This window comes from Rattus norvegicus, chromosome 4, assembly GCF_036323735.1.
Source record: "Rattus norvegicus strain BN/NHsdMcwi chromosome 4, GRCr8, whole genome shotgun sequence".
In the NCBI taxonomy this organism is placed as follows: domain Eukaryota; kingdom Metazoa; phylum Chordata; class Mammalia; order Rodentia; family Muridae; genus Rattus; species Rattus norvegicus.
In genome coordinates, this window is record NC_086022.1 from 148,476,150 (window position 1) to 148,494,306 (window position 18,157).

The 18,157-nt window shown below is 49.1% G+C and overlaps 1 protein-coding gene and 1 long non-coding RNA gene across 16 annotated transcripts in view; one reads left to right on the plus strand and one right to left on the minus strand.

Annotated features, from left to right (window-relative positions):
- Positions 1-17,640, plus strand: part of LOC134486624 (uncharacterized) — a 38,594-nt gene extending 20,954 nt beyond the window's left edge. For both annotated transcript variants that reach the window (XR_010065903.1, XR_010065904.1), the window contains exons 3-4: positions 225-288; positions 3,720-17,640. This is a non-coding gene — a long non-coding RNA (uncharacterized LOC134486624). The remainder of the gene's footprint in view (positions 1-224; positions 289-3,719) is intronic.
- Atp2b2 (ATPase plasma membrane Ca2+ transporting 2) overlaps positions 1-18,157 on the minus strand; it is a 313,447-nt gene that overhangs the window by 25,943 nt on the left and 269,347 nt on the right. For all 14 annotated transcript variants that reach the window (XR_010065612.1, XR_010065611.1, NM_012508.8 and 11 more), the window contains 2 exon segments: positions 4,747-4,988; positions 3,845-4,079 (listed from right to left, as the gene is read on the minus strand). Coding sequence is in view for 12 of the 14 variants with exons in the window: in NM_012508.8 (NP_036640.1) it covers positions 3,845-4,079; positions 4,747-4,988 (477 nt within the window). In the remaining 2 variants the exon portion in view is untranslated.

Here is an 18,157-nt window from a genome sequence, read left to right on the forward strand (position 1 = left end):
TATTGTTTTGAGTAGGGACTTTGGTGAATGCTTGATGTTGCTGTGGCTTGGGTGGGCCTGAGGGAGGAAGGCAGTGAGGCAGTGAGGAAAGTGAGGGAGGTGAAGAGTGTTTACCTGCCATTGAAGAGAGAGCCTGGGAAAGTATGGGGACCTACTGTAGAGCCTCTCTGCTTGGGCCTCACTGTGCTGGAGCCTAGTACAGGGTGCTAATTATGTGACTTCAGGCCGTGTGCTAAGAGAAGGGACAGAGAACAGAGCTGGGAGAGCTGCAAGGGACACTTGACACAGGTGAGGACATGGCGGGACAAGTCACTCATAAAACTGGTGACAGGGGCTGCCTTCGAGGTGGAAACTGGGGCCTGGGTGTGGTGGGGGCTCACTGTGAGGTGAGAACTGGGCCTGGGTGTGGTGGAGGCTCACTGTGAGGTGAGAACTGGGCCTGGGTGTGGTGGGGGCTCACTGTGAGGTAGAACTGAGGTCTTGTCAGAATGAGACTATAAGTTTAAGTCTCAACAGAAAACCCACCCTACCTCACACCTCCCTCACCCCACCCCAAAGATCTGCTGGTTTAACTCTGGGATCCACACAGCCCAACCTCCTCATTCCCAGACAGAAACTGAAGCCCTGGAGATGTTACCAAAGGCCACCTGTGCGTTTCATATTGCTTGCATTGACAGCATCTGCAATCATCTTGGGGTCAACTCTCTGGCCATGACTGTGAGGGATTTTCTAGATTAGATTAACTGAAGTGGGAAAAATCTATCCTAGAGATGGGTAGCATCTGTCTATGGGTTGGAGTCTCAGACTGAAAATAACGAGATGACAGTGACCGAGAACCAGCATTCATTCCTCTTGGTTTCCTGACTACAGATGTGATGTAACCAGTGCCTCACGCTCTGCTACTGTGCCTTCCTCTCCAAAACAGGAGCTTAAATAGGCCTCTCTCCCTTAAGTTGCTTTGGTCAGGTGTTTTGTTTCATTAATGAGAGAAGGAACTGATATATCACCGCTGAGAGAACATCAGAAGGGTGTGTTAAAGTGGGTGCCCCAGCCCTATGCTGTCACTTGAGGAAGTTACAGCGCTCAACTGCAGCTTCCAACTCTTTAGAAATTAAAATAGCTTATTCGTGTGTGTGTGTGTGTGTGTGTGTGTGTGTGTGCGTGCACGATTTTTACATGCCACAGTGTACCTGTGGTGGACAGAGGACAGTGTTGTAGAGTTAGCACTCTCGTTCCTCCACCTTTACCAGAGTTCTAGAGATTACACTTAAGATGATGGCTTGCATGGTAAACACTTTTATCCATCTAGCCAAGCCACCTTGCTAGCACCGTAGCATGCATTTCTGCATACACATCCCAGTGGGTCATGGGTGAGATGGGGTACGGGCTGGATGGCTGAGGGTCATGGGCATGAGGGTGGGCTGATGGAAGGCCTGGTGGATGTAATGTGAGGCTTCTAGCACCTGCCTCTGGTCTGAAGATGTCAGAGGCTGGAAGGAAAGGGCCCTGAGTCGACACCCATTCTATAGATAGAAGACAAAGGTCCCAGCAAGCAGGTGGGTTGATGGGGGCAAATCTTGGACTTGTGTCCAGCTGGCTCTTGGCAGATCTGTGTTTGCAAGAACTCTTGATGACAATGCTGTCATCAAAAAGTCCCAGGGACTTCAAGGTCCTGGGCGGAGCTCTCTATAGGCTCCTCCTTCCAGCTCCTTTCTATGGCACTGTATCAAGGTCTACTCTGGATCTGTCCGTCCACTTAACAGTGAGCCTATCCTGGTCTGTCAGGGCCCAGTGTGCTCATTTATAAACTGAGGAGCAGGAAAGGGCCTGGATGAGACCAAAGTTCATATCTCCGCTCACTGCAGTGATTGTGAAATCAATAACCGGCTTCAGAACAGAAGTGGGCAGGAGACACACTTCCGGCGTTTTCGCCTTCATGGACTTTCTTGATTAAGTGTGTTACTGACTCAAGCAAGGGTGGGTCACACCTTAGCTCCTCCTCTGTAAGGGAGTTTCCTAGGCTGGTGGGGGTGGGGCCAGTCTGGAGTCGGAGGACGATGCACAGAAGGAGGTACCCAGGGAGAGGCTGGCAGGGCGTGGGCAGGTAGCCTGGCACACATCAAGGCAAGGCTCTGCCCAGTGATTTCCAGCAATGTAACAGATAACCCATCTCTGAGCCCACTCACTGCTGGCGACAATTGCAGCTGTCCTGGGAGGTTGAAAACCGTCTCTGGGAACTGGGACTTAGATCCCTGATAGATAGAAGAGGGGCTACAAATAGATAATAAAGAGCTAAACTTGCTGTGTGGAGAGAGAGAGAGAGAGAGAGAAAGAGAGAGAGAGAGAGAGAGGGAGAGAGAGAGAGAGAGGGAGGTGGGGGGGTGGGGAGAGATGAGCAGCAAAAACAATGCCAGAGAGTTAGGATCAAGAACATTTACTCTCATGCATTCATTCTACAAGGCCCTGCATATTCTGATGTCCAGGCTGTTGCCAATACAGTATCCTGAGACATGACTCAGCTAGGAAGGCCATTAGATGGCCTTATTTTTGGGCCACTGACCTATATGCTGGTTTTGGGGCTCATATGTATGTAGTCTGCTCCCTTACACTATCTCATGGGCATGGAGGAAGATACTGTTATGTCCAGGCTACTGATGTGGTCCAGAGAGTTTATGCAGGTGGCTCAATGACACACAGCCCATTGGATCTCCAATGTCAGCACATGGAGATCCAGGTCTGTCTGATCTCTGTGCTCACTCTGATGCCTCTCATAGCTTCCGGGATGTAAAAGTCTTTGTCTGTGACCTGGTTTCTCTTGTTCTTTGGAAGACAAGAGTCCTCCCTACAGCAGCAGGCAGAGGCCTGGAAGACAGCTCTTCACCTATCTCTACTTTTATAAAGGAACCACTGGAGCTCTGAGAGAGCAGGCAGTGGCCAGAGGCCGGAAGAGAACACTATCAGGACAGGGCAGGGCAGGGCAGGGCAGGGCAGGGCACTGAATCCACCATTGTTGGAGGATTTGGGTATCAACACCAAATCTCACAGTCAAGGCCAACACAGACCCACTGGAGCCTGAGGGGAAGAGGAGCCAGATCTTGCCCTGCCTCAGGCCCTGTGCTCTCTTGGTGCCCTGGGTAAGGTGAAAGCTTTGCCTGCCCATACCTCTTAACATCTTTTCATGAAGCCTGATCTGGCATTGGCAGACACATACCACACAACTCTTCTGTGACTGACAGGCCTGGAGCTGGACCATTCTCCCAGCACTTCACTCCCTTTTCTCCCCATTATGTGGGTGAAGCCACCTGACCCTTCTGTTGGGAATTCGAGCAGTCATTACCTTGGAGTCTTGTCTCCCAGATGCCTGCTGAAGGCAGACTGGGGCTGTCATAGGAGGCTGGCCAGGGGACCTTATTGCCAAGTCACCTCTGGGAGGCAGAAAGTGCAAAACTGATAGCACGTTATGTTCTGGGCTCTCCTGTGTACCTCACTGTAATGAAGGCTTGGGATCCAGATCATGATAATGGCTGTATCCTGTGGGGGGAGAGGCTTCTGGAGCTAGGCAAGCCCTACACCTGTCCCTAGGTAGACAGGAGGGAAATGCCCTTGGTGACTGGGGGACAGTTTGAATACTGTTCTCAGAGTAACACCTGGGTGGGGTGTCCTTCTTGGGTCCGTCTAGTAGACAGTTGCTAAATATGGCCACACTGGTTTTCGAGTAGACATGTTTGAGAGCAGAAGGCGCCTGACCCTGTTGCATGAAGACCTGAAGCTTAGAGAACTGAGCAGACCTAGTTCCCAGGTTACTCATGGCCCGTTTCCTGAGCTCGCTGTCGTCAGGGCCTACCTCAGGTCGCACTGGGTCTTCGATGCCCACCACGCAGATGCAGGTGAGTTCATTGAGAATGTCATTCTCATTGTCCCAGTCAGGCTCAGGGCTGCTGGGGAAGTCACGATAGGCCACACAGATGGTACGGAGCCCGTCACAGGCCATGGGCTCGATCACCTTCTTAACCATCTCATCCCTGTCACGGGGCCGGAAGACACGGGGCTCCCCTGCCCCACTGAGAATCTTGCAGCACCTGGGGGTGGGAAGGGAAGGAGATAAATGAGGCCCACCTACTTTGGTCATTAAATACCCACCCAATCCGCTTCCCATAATGCCTCAGTGCACGCAGTAGGCCTGGGGTGCAACCAGGTGGTCTTTTACGATATTTGCCCCAGGTCCCTGTCTCCTTTGTGCAGTGTTTGGGAGGTTCCAATTACCAAGGCAAACAGTACCATAGATGGGATGCTTGGGAAGCCCTAAACCCAGACTAGTGCTTTGCTGCCTTGCTTGGGTATCAGGCTTGCCGGAGGAGCATCTAATAAAACAAAGGTGTAGGCCAGCCTTCATGGTTCCAGTCGGAACTGTCTGGGGTAAGACAGGAGTCAATGGTCTATTTCTCTTTTCTTCCCTCCTATCCTTCTTGTGCTCTCTCTCTGAGAGAGGGTCTCGATATAGACCAGGCTGGCCTCGAACTCAGAGCTCCTCCTGCCTCTGCCTCCCGAGAGCTGGGATTAGCATGCACCACCACTGCTCAGTTTCTTTTGTCTTCATTGAGGTGACTACAAGTCAGGGTTGAAAATCTCTGGGCCTGAGCAGTGTACAAGTGGGGAAACTGAGGTGCAGGGGGAAGTGACTTGCTTAGACCCAGCCTGCTTGGGGATGGCGGCGTGTGACACCCACAGCTGGGCGGGGGAACTTACTTTTTGAGCACAATCTCCGAAGCACCTTTGCTGTACATGCGGAAGCTCTCGTCAGGCATCTTGATGACGGTGCTCATGGACTTGCGCACAGAGTTGAAGGTGTACACCTTATACAGCTTTTCCTCTGGCATCTGGCTGCGTACCGGCTCGTAATCCTGCCTCAGGTCCAGCACGAAGCCCAGCAGGCCACACTCTGTCTTGTTGCCCACCTGCCGGGGCAGGGCGCCCTCTTTTTCTGGGGGCTGTGGAGAGAGGTGGGTGGCTTGTGCAGGACTCACCACAGAGGAGTCACGGACCTGGATTTCATTTTGACCCCGAGGCTGCTGCATGGCTGGGCCTCCGGGAATCCAGGGCCTCTGGTGACTAAGATGTGGGCCTCTGAGACATTTCAGGGCAGTCCTGGTTCTGGGGTTGGTCATTAAGATTTTTTTTAAAATTACGAATGGTTTCTGTTCTAGTTTGCTTTCTATTATGATTAAAAAAAAAAACTATGACTAAAATGGTATAGTGGGGAGAAAATGGTATATTTTAGCTTACATGTCCTGATCATAGTCCATCATTAAGAGAAGCCAGGGCAGGAACTCAAGGCAGAACCTGGAGGTAGGAACTGAAGCAGAAGCCGTGGAGAACGGTGTTTAATGACTTGCTCCTCATGGCTTGCTTAGCTTGCTTTCTTACACAACTCAGGACAATCCAGGGATGGCACCTCCCACAGTGGGCTCTCCCACATTAGTCTTTAATCAAAGAAAGAAATGCCCCAAAAGCTTGGTCACAGGCTGATCTAATGGAGGCATTTGCTCATTGGCGTTCCTCTACCTAGATGACTCTAGCTTGTGTCACATGGACACAACCAACAGCACATTATACAGCATAAAAAATGACAGTGATGTAAGAGATAGACAGCGTCAGACGTGCTTCAAACCCGTTTTGAGACTGGGTCTGTCTCATGTAGCTCAGGCTGAATTTGAACTTGCCACACAGCCAAACATGTCCTTAAACTCTTGATCCTCTTGCCTCTAGCTCTCAAGTGCTGAGATTACAAGTGTGTGCCAAAATGTCTGGGCAGATTTTTCTTTTCTTTTTTTTTCCTTTTTTTTTTTTTTAAAGTTGAACCCGTCTCTGTATTTCTCATCTGCAGAATTTACCATTTGACCCAGAATTGATCTCAATGTTTAATTTGTTTTTAATCATCACTAGGTGTGTATTTTGGCATTTTATTTTAAGGTAACTGTTGATGAAAACTAACACAGGAGGTCCTCCAGTGCTTTCCTCACAGCTCCTCCCAGTGTTAGCCTCTCGCATCGCCGTAGCAACAGTATCACAACAAGGCAGGGACACAGCACCCTCAATCACAGCAACCTCACTCAGACCCTCATGCACACATTCGTATTTCCTTCTTTATCAGGGCACGACATGAATTCCTAGAAGCATCGCAATGTCTAAGGAGAGTTTACCACATGTTCTTGTCTCTTCCTTTGACAGCCACAGTCTGCCATCTCTCTGCCTCTAGCCACCAGTCTCCACACCTCTGGTCGCCTCATCTCTCTTTCTCTTTTGGTGTAGATCTTTGTACATGAGATAAGTCCCTAGCCCATGTCAGCCATGTTACACATGGTACCTACAGGAGAGCACACAGGATGCCATTGATGGAGATTGACATTTTTACTCAGCATAAGCCCCTTGAGAACCATGCCTTTCAGTCCACGGTGTGGGAAGACCTTCTTCATGATTGTGATTTACGTTAGAACGTACAGAAGAGCTATTTCTGTTACATCAAAAAAAAATGGCCAAACAGGGCTGGAGAGATGGCTTAGCTGTATAGTGCCTCACACAAAACATGAGGACCCGAGTTTAGACTTCCAGCACCCATATAAAAACCTGGGAGTGGCGGTGTGTACTTGGAATGCCAGTGCTGGGGAGTCAGAGACATCTGAGACTCTCTGAGCTTGCTGGCCAGACAGCTGGGCAAAATTGGTGAGCCCATCTTCTATGAGAGACTCTGTTTCAAAAAGTAAGGTAAAGCGAGGCATGGCTTTAATCCCAGTCAGTACCCAGGAGGCAGAGGCAGGTTGAGCTCTGTAAGTTTGAGGCCAGCCTGTCTATAGTGAGATCCTGTCTCAACCAGTCCACCAACTAACCAATCAATAAATAACAATTGAGGAAGATATCTGGTATTGACTTCTGGTGGTACACACGTGCAGGCACGTGTACACACACACACACACACACACACACACACACACACACACACACACACAATGGCCTTGTGTGGGCATGCAGCTGTGTCTTGCTTGCTGAAAGCTTCCTATGAGGAGGCTGACCCCCTGCTCCCACTCAGCCACTCCACAGTCTGTCTGTGAGGCTGGCTTGTGTTTGCTCCTCCAGTATGCTCCTTTGGAACCATTCTCCAAATAAACACAACAGACTCGTCCTTTCTCCTGGTTCCACTCTCTTTCCCTTCACTCCACTTGCTCCTTTGACACATCATCCTTCAGCACCTGCTGAAGGGGCACCTCCCATCCCAGAGGCCTAGAAAAATATGGGCTGCTTCTAAAGAGTCTCTTTCCCTTCCCTGGTGGGCAAAGTCCTTCTCTTCCTTAAGGACAAACTTAATTATCTCCTTGGATTTGAAAACAGCCAGCATGGGTCCATCTCATGTATTTTAATTCCCTCTTAGTTCCCAGGGTGAGCATGGAGCCCAGCACATAGTAGGTGCTTACCTACTGTTCGCTGATGGCCCAAGGTGGACTAATTGGCTGGGAACGATGTAGGACAGTTGGGTCAGTATAAAATGCTTGCACATGGGCACTAGGGGTGGGGTTAACACATGACTGCTGGGAGTATAGCTCTGCAAATGCACACACTCCCTCCTGCATCCCCCAACCCCAGACACCTACCTACCCACCTCACTAAAAATTACCATGTCGCTACTTGGGTGGTGAGCCCTCTGGAACAGTAATGGCTGCCAGACATAACCTTAGGAGATATTTGAAGAGGAACAAATAGCAATGGTATATCTGTGTGCCCTCTACCTCAGAAGTGGCTTTGCCTGGGTCTCAGACCAGTCCTGTAAAGGGGGCTTTTTGAATCCCTACCTTTACCCTCCTTGATATTGCCCAAGAGAGCATCAGAGCCAAGAAAAAGGTGGATTCAAGATGCCAGCCTGGGGGCTGCCAGTAATACCAGCTCCAAGGGATCTGATGCCCTCTCCTGGGCCCTATAGGCACAGGATACACATGCGCACCTATGCAAACACATATGCAAAGCCAGCCATGGATGCACAGAAATAAAACACGATAAAACCTAATTTAAAAAGATGCTAGTCTGTGCCAGCAGCTCAGGGTTAGGGTGGCCCCCTCCATTATTGGTGGGGCATCTTTCTGGCTTATTCTCTACTCTTGAAGCCCTGGTGTAGGCCTGGGAAGCAGACTAGTGTTATGCGGAGATATATACATTGACAGTGACCCCCCAAGACCTATGGATGCCAAGAAGGATAGAACATTTCAAACATGCGCAGTTTCCCCATCTGTAAAATGGGGGGATTGGAGCAGATGAAAAACAGCAGTCGTCTCCACATCAGCAGGTCGTAGTGCAGGCCGGTTGGACTGAGCGGCAGGTTCCTCAGCGGCTGACCTAGCGCCTGGGGCAGGCACGGGGATCAGAACATCTGGCCACCTCAGCCCTGCACCTGAGACTCAGCATCAAGTGTCTTGGAGCCACGCAAGGTCATGGGAGGCAGAGACATCTGTGAGACAACTTCTCATTGAAAATGAATTTGAGATAAGAAATTCCAAGAACATCCCTTTGGCTCGCTAAATGCAGTTATGCTGTACTTCAAAAACTAATTTTATAACTAACTTTCTGGTGATTTCAGAGTTTTATGTGTTTTCCACAGCAGCCTTCAACCCCTCTGCTAATGAAAGAAAATGACGATAGAGAGGCCTTAAATAAAAATACCTAATTACTTATTTGCCCAAGAGAGCTGAGCAGTCATGCCTGCCAAGCACCCAGCATTTTATTACCCTCTGTGAAATATTTTAATTTTCCTCTAAAAGGATTTCAAACAATCCAGTGTTGCAAATGGCAGAGCTGCCTCCTCCGTAATTCAATTTGTTTCTCTGAACTTGAGCTCTGAAATCGCCTACATGCGTTATTAAGAAGCAGCTGCCCTCCCCTCTTCGCTCCTGACTTTTTTCTTCCTGACAAACTCCTGGAGGCTTTGCTCCTGAGTTCCAGCTGCAGGAGGTGTCTGCCCTGTGGGGCTCCTGTTCTGGGGCTGGGACTGGAACTGCTTGGAGGGAGGGGCTTCAGCTCCCTTCCCCCCTCCCCGGGGGAGGGGGAAGAAATAAGATGCTCTTGCTACACACCCACTGAAGCCAGGCCTGGAGCTGCTGCATGCATTTCGGATCAGTTCAGAATCCCCCTCCTGTGCCTCCTTTCTGCCCTCCCCTCTGCGCACACACACACACACACACACACACACACACACACAAACACACACACACACACACACACACACACACACACACACACACACACCAGCCTTGGGTGTTAAGGCCCTGAGCCATGCAGGGTGTAGCCATGGGCCTATCATAGCTGGACCAATGAATGCTTCTGTCTTTTGGTACTGGGGAGTGGAGTGAATTCAGTAAAAATCAATACAAGCTGATTTGAAGAGCTACAAACAATAAATACAGTTAGGCAAACAATGGGATTAAAGGTCTGGTGAGAGGGCTCAGCTGGTAAAGGTGCCTGCTGCCAAGTCTGAAAACCCAAGTTCAAGCCCCAGAAGCCACATGGTTGAAGGAGAGAGCTGACTCCACAAAGCTGCCCTCTGACCTCAGCACGTATGCTATGGCAGGTGCAGACCTGCACTCACACACAGCACGCACTTACACCCATAAATATATAAAGTTAAAACCAAATATCCAGCAGGCATCACCTCACACCCATTATGATGCTTCTATTCAATGACAGAAGCTTCCAGACATGACACATGTTGGCACGGATGTGAAGTGTTGGTAGGAACATGAAACAGACCCTGCAGAAAGCCGGAAGCCCCCGAAACACTTGATCTAGAGAAACGGTGTCACACAGCAAAGTGTACCTCTGGCCACCTTAAAACAATGGCTGCCAGGGACTCAAAGAGACCTTAGTGCATTCACATCCATGGCAACTGAGCCGTGGAAGCAACGGGCAGCTGAATGGCCTACACACAAGGAATAATACCGGTCTTAAATAGGAAAGGCATTCTGACATCTGCTATTACATGGGTGAAGTCGAGGACATTATGCTGAGAGAAATAAGCCAGACACGAATGGTCTGATCTTAAGAGGCGTCAACTCCTAGAGATGGAGTTCTGAGCAACTGTCCAGAGCTCAAGGAGAGGCGACAGAAGTTGCTGTTAATGTGGTCAGAGGTTCAGTTTCGCAAAAGGACAAGTGTATGCAAGGGCTACAGCCATGGAAATGCATGTAATCCTACTAACACATGTGCTTACAGATTGAAAGGTCAGGATGGCTAAAATGGTCAGGTCTCATGGTATACGTGTCTTATTACAATGAAGCAAAACACCCAAGCACAGTCCATGGTAACCGCTGATTTGAGTATTAAATACCCACTAAGGGTCAAAAACCGTCTTAGAGGCTGACACTGTTAGGAGGTAGAATCTTTAAGAGGAGTAGAATAAGTGTCTTAGAGTCACTGAGTGTCTCCCAAAGGGAGACATTCTAGGATGCTAGTCCCCCACTCCTGCTCTCTTTGGCTTCCTGCCACCATGGTGACGGGCTTTCTCTGCCACATGCATATCTCTACCACGAGATGTGGCCTCACCACAGGCCCAAAGCAAAGGCCCCACTGATCACAGACAGAAACCAACCAAAACACCTATCCCTTGCTCCTAGCTGGTTTCTCTTGGGCATCTGTTACATAGACACCGAGGTTGATCAAGTGCAATTTGGTTATTTCCACATGACTGGCTTCCTGGGACTAAAACATCATCCTCAAGGACAGACACTGGCAATGAAAAGCCCCTCCCTCGCCATGTCTGGATTAGTCACCAGACATGGCCATTTTACTCCAAGTTGCCTCTGTTTTCTGCTGAACCAGTTGCTCACAGGCCCCTCAGGCTGCATCCTCATGGCTCCCAGGAGACGGAGCGTCTATCTCCACTTTACAGCTGTGGGCTCTGAGGCCCCAGGAGGACATGTGGAATTGCTCACAGGCAGTTGAGCCAGGACCTGTCCCTGGATCTGTACTCACAACTGTTGGTGGCTTCTGTCTGGAACACTGTCACTGAAGTGACAGTCAGGGGGATCGTACACTGGACTCATTTCTGCCTGCTTCCAGCTTCTGGGCCAGCCAGAGACCAACTATACAGTTAATTGATAAATGTACTGTCTGTGTGGAGAATTGCCAACAAGAGACGAGATAGGGTGAATTTTGGCACAATTTGTCCTCCAGGATTGTCACCTAAGGGCCTGCCTTCCCAAGAGCTTCTCAGATACCAGGTTTCTTGAAGAAAGCAAGGAGACTAAGCCATCCAGTGAGCCACACCCTCGAGCCACGAGATCTCTCTGAGAGGCTGGGGAACAGGAGGATGATCAGGTGTCCAGGACACAAGAGTCCCTGTGACGTGGGAAACAAAATCCATGGGAACCTTCCCAAGCTCCTTATGCTGTGTATATATTGCTCATGTGTGTGTATTGCTCATATGGACTGAGATCTGCCAGTGAATAGCGTGTGGTGTGTTTTGATGGTATATAGTAAGTACATGTATGTATGGTGCACGTAGTGGCTGAGAGAGGTGTTATATATTACAAGTGAGTATCATGTGTGCTTTGTGCTACGTAGTATGTGTATGCTGTGGAATGTGTGTTGTATGTGGTGGATGATGGTGATATATATATATATATATATATATATATATATATATATATACACATACACACTGTATGTTGTATGTACCATGTGCTATGATGTGTGAGTGGCATGAGTGTATGGGGTAGATAGAGTTCATTCTATGTATGCTGTTCTTTGTGATGCGTTATATGGTGTTGAAAGAAAAATGAATTATGTATTGTATAGAATTTGTTGTGTGTGCTGTGCTGTAAGATATGCATGTGATGTGTATTACATGTTATAGTATCCTATGTTATATGGAATATGTAGCAACATGTAGTATGTGTCTTGGCATGAGAATGTGTGCTGGTCTGAAATGTGTACTAATGTGAGGTATGTGCTTGTGTGTGCTGGTGTGAGGTATGTGCTGGTGTGTGCTGGAGTGAGATGTGTGCTAGTGTGAGTTTTGTGCTGGTGTGAGGTGTGTGCTTGTGTGAGGTATATGCTGGTGTGAGGAATGTGCTGGTGTGCTGGTATCAGGTTCTCCTGGTGTGAGGTGTGTGCTGGTGTGTGCTGGTGTGAGGTATATGCTGGTGTGAGGTGTGTGCTGGTGTGAGGTGTGTACTGGTGTGAGGGTTCAGGTTGCATGTGTAGTGTGGGGCACAGGCCAAAGGGTAGGATGCTGGGATTACTAGCTCTGTCAGAACTGGGCTCCTTTCCTCTTGACGTCTTTCTCCAGAGGTCCTGTTTGTAAAAGATGAAAACAAGTATTGCTACTGAGTTTAATATGGGGTCTCTTGTTATTTCACCCACTCCAAGCTGCCACCTCCTTCATGCCTGCAAAGTTGGTTTCTCCACACTGAAGAGGTCTTGGCCAGAGTCTGGCTGCAGCATGTGGTCTGACTAGAAGCTGTTAAGACTCCCTGAAGATAGACTGAACCCTGGCTTTGAAGCCGGGACCTCAAGGGCATCTCCACTTCTCACAGGCACGTCACTCCCTCAGCCTCCCTATCCTCAGCCTGGCCCCATGACTGATACAATCAACAGAACCTTTCTACCTTGTAGGTATATTCCTCAGGCTCCCTGGTCAGGTGGCACAATAACTACCTTCAGAACAGGCACCCCAGGAACCTGGGACTTCTAACAAGGCACAACTGGGCTCATCTGTTCAGAAACTACTTGTCAGGGCTGTGCTCCTTCCGATTCAGGTTGTGTTCTGGAGAGATTAATTTTCTCTCCGTAGTTCATGGAGGCTCTGGGTTCTCACATGGCTTTAGCTCCACACACAGCCACCCTCTGTGTAATATTCAAATGTTAAGTAGCAGGCCTGTCAGGAGCTTCCACTAAGGCAGGAGTGAACGTGGGCGGAAGAGCGTGTCTTCCTGAGAAGGCAGAGAGCTGTTTGAATGGGAGGAAAGCCATTTCCACTGGAACACTTGGCTGTGTCTCTGAGAAGGGCAGGGTGACAAGAAGCCAGAAGTCTTGAGGTTCAATGAGCTGGAGACAGGAGAGGCAAAGGCCTGTGTGTAAAGAGCTTTCAATAGGATTTGTGAGGCAGGGAAGCAATTTGTGACAAAAAGGTGACTCATGCAGCTTTCCTTGGAGGTAAAGTCTAGATCATAACCATGCACGGTAAGAGTGGAAAGAAAATGCCCCCGTTTTCTGAAGCGATGGTGCTTGAGCTTGAGGCTGGCCTGCAGGATCTCTCCCAGCCTCTCTGCCTGCCACCTCAGCCCTCAAAACCCTCCACCTGTGCTTCGGTGGGTCTCCTGAGGATGAGGGGTTGGGGAGACTATCAGAGGCTCATCTGTGGCCTAATACCCCATCTCTCACCATGTTTCCAGAACACGTTGAGTATCTCTAGATTTGAGGGTCTCTGTGGAGCTGTATTTCCCTGGAATGCCATGGCCCCTCTGCCTCTCAGAGGTTTCCTTTGGATTCTCTGGGGCCCTCTGCTATGTGGTGACCAGGAACCATTGTAAACCTCTGATCCTTGTCTTAAGACCTTCTAGAGTCTAGGACTACGGGTGTGAGCATCACATCTGTTTCATGCAGTGCTGGGGATTGAATACAGGGCTTCCTGAGTGCTAGGTGAGCATGTAGAGAGAGAACTTCTTATGTGATGTATGGAAGCATCTCCTATCAATAAAATGCTGTTGGCCTATTAGCTTACACAGGGAATAGGGAGGTGGAAATTCCAGTACACAGAGAGGATTTCTGGGATATTCACATGTGGGAGAGATTGGCCCCAAACTCTGAGGAAGACGGTCACATGAACCTGAGGAGAGGTAACCGACCACGTGGTGGGGATTAGAATAGAATAAACGGGATAATTGAGTTATGAGCTAGTGGGAACAAGCCAAAGCTTTTGGCCTAGGCAATTATTCATAAATAATTCACTCTCAGAGTCGTTATTTCAGGAACTCATGTGCGGGTGGAAAAGCCTGTGGTTACAGGAGCACTCCACCAGTGAGCAATACCACCCGAGGCTCTGCTTGTTTGGTTTCTAAAGAATAAAAGATACATGCAAACCAAGAGGTCTCTGGGTCACCGAAGGTGGTTTTGGAAGAGTCCAGTTCAGCAGCCGGGAGGCAGCAAATTGAGTCCTAGTGAGGACAGTGACCTCCTCCTGAGGTCAGTATCTGCCTCTTGCTGCCATGGAAAGAAGTATGGGGATGTTACTGAGACTGCCACATTCCCACATAATCACTGGCCAGTGTAGCCATCCACCTATGCACTTCCACCCCCCTGTGCACATTCTTCCTCACCTCCATCTATCCAGTCACTCACCCATGCTCATCCACCCATCCATGTTTTACATTCACTGATTCCTACCCATCAGTCCAATCATCTTCCCACCTACCTACCCACCTACCATATCCATGTATCCATCCATCCTTATCCATCTACCCATATCTACCCATCTACTTACCTATCCACCCACATCTCTGTTCCACTAACTATGCACTTAGAATAACCCATATCTATTTACCCATCCTCCTGCCCATCCATATATCCATCCACCCACCTATTCACCCATCTGTCTCCATCCATCCACCCACCCATCCATCCACCCACCCGTATATCCATCCACCCATCCACCCACCTGTATATCCATCCATCCATCCACCCACCCACCCATCTGTCCACCCATCTATTTGTATACATATGTCCATCTATCCAACAGTCCATCCATCTGCCTACCATATCCATCCATTCATTCCCCACTCATATTCATCAATCTACTCAACATCCATCAAAATCCAGCCATCCCTCATCTGTCCACCCACAATCTTCCATCCATCCCTACCCATAGCATCACTTTCTCCCTCCCTCTCTCTCCTTCACCACACTGACCACACATTTATTTACTTATGAAGTCATTTACTCTACCCCCTTCTAGTATTTCTCAGACGTCTATTCCAGTGGCCCAGAGGTAACTTAATTGCTGCTCACTGTCGAGGAGCACACAGCCCTCAGGAGACATCACGGACACAGAACAGCTTTTCACACAGAGGGTTAAACGGCATGTAGGAGTCATGCCCTGGCCAGAGCCCTGTGTCCTTGGCCACGCTTTAGTCCCAGTCCCAGTGGAAAGAAACTGGATCTTTCCTGTTATTTTCTTTTGCATGTTTCAGCCTGTCCTTCAGTTTGGAGTACCAGCCTTGGCTTGCAGGTAGATGTGCTGGGTAGTTTTAACTTGACATGCGCAGTGTCATTTGAGAAGAGAAACTTTTCATGTCTTTGTTCTCGTGTTTAAGAGACTGGGTTTCTCTGTGTAGCTCTGGCTGTCCTGGAACAAGCTCTGTAGACCAGGCTACCCTTGAACTCAGAGATCCATCTGCTTCTGCCTTCCGAGGGCTGGATTTAAAGGTATGTATGCTTGGGAAGAGGGACTTTCAATTTCTATGAAATTTCAAATGCCTTCATAAAGTTGGCCTACAGGCATGTATGTAGTGCACTTTCTTAATGATTAATGTGGGAAGGCCCAGCACATGGTGGGTGGAGCCACCCTTGGGTTGGTGGTCCTGGGTAATATAAGAAAGCAAGATAAGCAAGCCAGTGAGGGGCACTTCTCCATGGCCCCTGCATCAGTTCCTGCCTTGGCTTCCTTCAGTGGTGGACTGTTACCCAGAAGTGTAAGCTGAATAAACCCTTTCCTTCCCAAGGTCATAGTGTTTTATCACAGCAATGGAAACCAGTGAAGACAATGGACTTCTATCTCTTCTTGGGGTTCACCTGGACCAGGAAAAGAACTCCCAAGATACCCTTAGTCTTATGTGGATAGAAGGGCCCGGGTGTGAAGCTGACTCTCTGGACTCCAGGCCTTTCCAAGCCCAGCACAGGGGGTTGGGGTATGTTGGTTGAGTCTTCTGATTTGGGCCTTCTGATGGAGCAGGTATCTTTAGGGCCTGGCTTTGCCTCTAGCTGCCTGTCAGGCTTTGGGAAAGACCCCTTTCCTGACTAGAGCAATGCCCAGTGCCTGATTGTTTCTCAGCCTCTGCTTTATTACCAGTGGAGTCTTCTTAGCAAGGTGATTCACTGATGAATCAAGACAGCAATTCTACCACATGCCAACCATATGCCAGGCCCTGAGCTGGCACCTGCCACTCACAAACCCGCTGCCTACCACAATCCAATTCCCCCCTGAGGAACCGAGGAACAGAGAAGTTGAGTAACTTTTTTCATTTACACAGTTAGGGAGGGATTTGAAGCCAGGCCAGATCAGCCATATTAACCCCTACCCACTTATACCATTAGCTCCTAAGCTAATGGATGTTGTTGGCTTATGGCAAAGAGAACTGTATGCACAGAGAGCATTGTTTTGGAAAGAGCCAGAAAGAGGCACAGGGGTCGTTGGGTGCCAAGCTTTGTGACATAGCAAGGGAACCTGATGCTTAAGAGGTATGTGTCCTTCTGACGTGTTACAAACCGAGTGCCCCAGATCCTGGCAAGTCTGAAGACATTCTAAAGTAGCTCTCCCCAACCTTCCTAATGCTGTGTCCTTTAATACAGTTCTCATGCTGTGGTGACTCCAAACATAACACTATTTTTATTAAGACTTCATAATTGCAATTTTGCTACTGTTATCAATTGTAATGTAAGTATCTGATATGCAGGCTACCTGATATACGACCTTTGTCCTTCAGTCCCCAAAGGCATTGTGAACCATAGGTAGAGAACCTTTGTTCTAAAGGCACACATGTCCCTCCCTTTGGCTTATGAGACTATTGAAAGATGTTAAGAAACTGGAAATTTCCCTGGGACTCTTAGACTGTGAGAAGAAAACAGCTGAAGCCCATTGCTAGCCTGGGGTGGGGGCTAGGGAGTGGGTGAGGTGGTGTAGTTTTCTGAAGAAGATCTCATAACGTTCTGACTGGAGCCCAGACAATGATGGATCGGTGATGGGGGGTGCTGGTGGGGAATGACACCCTGACGAGGGCTGCCTAACTATGAATACCCCTTGCCTTCTTTTTAAACAAAGCTCATGTCAGGGTTTGGGGTAGGAGTGGGTCTCCTTTTGTTCCTCTTCCCAATATGGCCATATTGAACGAACCTCCCCCTTCTGCTTTCCTCTATTAAGCTTGTCTTTGATTGGACTACTGAGGATGCGTGGGCAAACCTGGCTTGTAAGGCTGTCAGTATGTAGACTCTGGCCTAGCCTAGCTAACATGGCTTCTTCCCCAGCCTCAGCAGCTGCACCTTCACCCTGGGTAGACTGTTGACCTCTGACCTTGATGCCACCTACACACAGCAGCCCATCTTATCTGAAGACACCACCAGAGTCTCCTCCAGCCTCTGCATCGAGCTCCATGGGGATTCATCACTGGAGCCGGACGCTTTCCTGCAATCTTCTAGACAGATCCCCAAACTCCCTCTGACTAGTATCTTACTCCAAGCCCAACGTGGCCACCCTCCACCACCCTGCTCTGGGACTGCTGCTCCTCTCTGCCAAATCTGCAGGACAAAATCATCAACAGTGTTTCATTATTCTGCACTGGGAACAGAATAAAGCATCACTGATCTCCCTTGCTTCTGAATTGGGGGAAAGGAGATAAGAATTGTCATTTTTGGTATACCCTCCCATCTCCGTGTTCTATTACACATGTTCTCTGACTTACCCCTCTCCCCTCAACTGTTGTCACTTTGTTTCCCTTAGTCTACAGCCCCAGCGTGTCAGGGATGGCTGCTCAGCTGGTGGGGGTGCAGAAGCTGCCTCCTTCTCCCTTCACCAGCCCTGGTTACTGCCACTGACTCTCAGACTCTTCAATAACAGAGCACTTCTGGTGGCTCCTCCTGAGCCGTGCTGATGTGCCCCTCAGGGACAGGAGGGGAGGTCAGGTTTCCAGTGCATCTGAAGGGTTTCTCAGCTGCACAGAAATACCCTACAGCTGAGCAGCAGAGAACATCTGGATGAGAGAAGTCTGGTTAATTACCAAGAGGCCACCAGTGCTTCTCAACCAAGCGGGGATCATAGCACAGGTCAGTTAGCTGTAACAGGGGGTGACATCTCATTCAGGGGGATGTTTCTGTAACCAGCAATAACAGCATCCTCTGAGACACACACCTT